The following is a 3,153-nucleotide window of genomic DNA, read 5'->3' on the forward strand; positions in this document are numbered from 1 at the left end:
TTCATGATACAACCAGTCGTTGGGTGACTTCTGCTAGATCCCACTCTTTAAGAATATTTAGTCATAGCATCTACAGTTTCTTCCATATTACTTAACAATTTACAAGATAAACATTTGTGAAATGGAAATATTTTATGTGTAATTGGTGGAGTCTTTCATTCTATTAACATATATTACTAACCACTTTTTAAAGAAAGTTGTACTATGCTCCTAGAATAGGTGCATATTACAGCTTGTCTAAATGCTTGGAAGAGGCCTTATTTAAAAAAAAAATTACCTGCTCAAGAAAAGTGGTTGACAAGAGCACCTTTACTATTTTCACAGTATACCTAAAGGCTTATTGTCATCATGCTTTTGCTCTGTTCTGGTCTGTCTTCGGTCTGTGACAGTTATCCATAAGTGAAAGGACAAAATACATTAAACTGGGAAGCTGGAAGATTTAAAGACATGTTAATTAAAATTGTTTTAAAGGTCAAAGAAAGCTTCAATCATGCTGAAAATTTACTAGGGAACTAATCAAGGAAATCTGGTGACTCAGGGTGGCCCTCCAGGGGTGTGTGAGAGTTGCATATTGTGGAATTTCCTCTGACATAATGCAAGGATGAGGGTGCATGTGTTCTCTGGTGTTGAGATGATATAAAAAGCCACAGAAGCACACCATTCAACGCAAGTCCCCAGAGACAGCAGAGCTTCACAAGCTTCTAGAGGAGAACCAATAAGAAACAAGAAAACAAACTCATTTCAGCTCAAGCAGTCATGACTCACAAGCACGCCATTGCTCTCTTGGCGGCTGTCCTGCTCTCTGCAGCTATGTGTGAAGGTAAGCAAGTGCATCCAACTGACCTACCAGACTTTCCCATGTCTAATGCAATCTATAGACAGTAAGGCTGTCCTTCATGCATTGAGATGCACCTGGAGACGAAAACAATCCTTGCAGTTATGTAATGTTAAACATAAGTCTTATGTTTCAGGCTGTATCTCTATATAACTTAGGAAAGTACAAAGTTTGACCAACACAGACAATTCTGCACTTATAATTCGTATTTGGCAGAGTGTATATGTTTAATATAACATTGTTTAATATGACATATTGTAATTTATACAATATCTTATTAAAACCCTAGCTATCCCATATGTAAAGTAACTCATAGCTTAATTCGGTGTAGTTATTCGCAAGCCTCAGGTCTCCATTCATGTCTGGTTTAAACAGCCTTATTATAGACCTTCTTGATCTCCTTTCTATGAAATAAACACAGTTTTGAATGCTTATACCATGTATTTTCTCTCTTTTTTTTAGCACCTCAGATTTTAATAACTTGTCTGTGCCATACATTTGTATTTTCTATTAATTCTTTCTGGAGAGAATTTTTATGTGGATGAGTATACAATATATAGTATTTTGGTACAGAGAATGGTACCATAAAATGCCACAAACAATATTTTGGTCCAGCGAGTATGATACCATATTGAGTGGAGCCAAAGAACCATATGAATGTCAATGTGGTAGACAACTCCAACTCTTTATAAAGAAAGCCACAATATTTGCAGTAATAACTTTTTTAAATGAAGAAAATCAGTCAATATATAGAAGAATATTTGGCCTTTAGTATCAAGAATAGGTTTACTAGAAACATGATAATTTCTACTTGACCTAGATAATCATATTGGAATTATAGAAGGAATCGCCAGCGGAACTATATTTATTGACACAATTAATTTAATCCTTTTCTTTCCCTTACAGCTGCAGCTGTGGGAAGGACTGCTTCAGAGTTTCGATGCCAGTGCATAAAGACTCACTCCACACATTTCCACCCCAAATATATCCAAGAATTGAAAGTGATTCAGGGTGGACCTCATTGTTCCAGTACAGAAATCATGTAAGACCTTTAAAAATCATTCATTTGATCCAACAAGCCTGGAATTAAGGAAGTTTGAAGAATTTAGGAAAGTTCAAGGTGCTAGGAATAGTAATGAGCAAAACAAAGCAAACAAATATCTTTGTCTACATGATCCTTAAATATGACATCTTCCATGCCTAGCAGTGGAAGGTGATGTTCAACTTAGAATCGTATGCCCATACTTTAGGAACCTTTTGTGAATGAAAAATGAAATATTGATTTTAACCATCTCTCTCATTTCAGCGTAAAGCTTGTTGATGAGAGAGAACTGTGCCTCTATCCTAAGGAAAAGTGGGTACAGAGGGTTGTGGAGTCATTTGTGAGAAGGTAAGTTGGTGTGTCACATTTTAAAATTCAGGAAGTGGTGCTGTGGTTCAAGAGGTAGAGTGCTCGCTTTGAGCTGAAGAGCGCAGGGATAGCGCCCAGGCCCAGAGTTCAAGCCCCACGACCAACAAAACAAACAAACAATTTTAAAATTCAGTCTTCTGAGAGTCAGCCTACAAATTGTTTTTCTATTAAACCTTTGAATTTCTTGTTGTTATAAAATTTCCCCTTTGATTAAAAATTAAAAAATGATCATAATAGTTATTTTTATGCCTAGAATGATCACATACTTCATCTTGTGTAGGGATATCCAGGTTTATGCCTGAGTTGTGTATTCTTAGTAAAGTTTCCTTGAACAATCAAAAGTGTCCTAAGGTGTATGATGACTTATCTTTATGCCCTACTTGCCATAGAAAGTATACGAAGTTGCTAATACATTGGTGTTTAAGATGTTATGCACTTTTAAAGAAAACATATTTTGAAGAACTCACTTTGTAAAAAAAGATGATGTTTCATTACTTTTTCTATTTTGATTTATTTTCAGGGCTGAGATGAGAAAGCCGTGAAAAATAAATGAATTTTCCATGGTAACTCAGAATTCTTCAGTAAAGATTCAACTCAAACAACTCTACTTCACTGCTTCGTGTAGTGTGGGTCTGTGAGGAGGCTGCCAGAATACCTACCACCGTTGAATTTCAGTACAACAATGAATAGCTGGTTTTATTTTTTCATTGTATTGTGCAATATCGAGTGTACATTGATATAAAAAGTATTTGTTTGAATCCTCAGAAAATGTGAAAAATTGTTTTCCTAGAAAAGTGATGCTTTAAGCATTACATAAAAATGATAAGACAGTGATCTTTTCTGTCAATTAAAATTTAGCTAAAAATTTTGGGTTTGTATTACATAAACCCGGCAGACCTCGTATCAT

At 35.4% G+C, this 3,153-nt stretch overlaps 1 protein-coding gene across 1 annotated transcript; it reads left to right on the plus strand.

Moving 5' to 3' along the window:
• The first annotated feature begins 702 nt into the window (after nucleotides 1–702).
• Nucleotides 703–2,229, plus strand: Cxcl8 (C-X-C motif chemokine ligand 8). Its single transcript, XM_042678448.1, has 3 exons — nucleotides 703–820; nucleotides 1,742–1,877; nucleotides 2,142–2,229. Exons 1-3 carry the CDS (start codon nucleotides 757–759, stop codon nucleotides 2,227–2,229), a joined length of 288 nt encoding a protein of 95 aa, XP_042534382.1. The 5' UTR covers nucleotides 703–756.
• The last annotated feature ends 924 nt before the right edge of the window (nucleotides 2,230–3,153 follow it).

The sequence above is a fragment of the Dipodomys spectabilis genome, unplaced genomic scaffold (genome assembly GCF_019054845.1).
Source record: "Dipodomys spectabilis isolate Male_0828 unplaced genomic scaffold, ASM1905484v1 ptg000043l, whole genome shotgun sequence".
NCBI classification, from domain to species: Eukaryota; Metazoa; Chordata; class Mammalia; order Rodentia; family Heteromyidae; genus Dipodomys; species Dipodomys spectabilis.

What these genes read in the sequence shown, in the direction of transcription:
- Cxcl8 (XM_042678448.1), top strand. Translation starts at nt 757, where the DNA reads ATGACTCACAAGCACGCCATTGCTCTCTTGGCGGCTGTCCTGCTCTCT. An exon ending in CTCTGCAGCTATGTGTGAAG is followed by an intron (nt 821 to 1,741) that starts GTAAGCAAGTGC and finishes TTTCCCTTACAG; the next exon opens with CTGCAGCTGTGGGAAGGACT. An exon ending in TGTTCCAGTACAGAAATCAT is followed by an intron (nt 1,878 to 2,141) that starts GTAAGACCTTTA and finishes CTCTCATTTCAG; the next exon opens with CGTAAAGCTTGTTGATGAGA.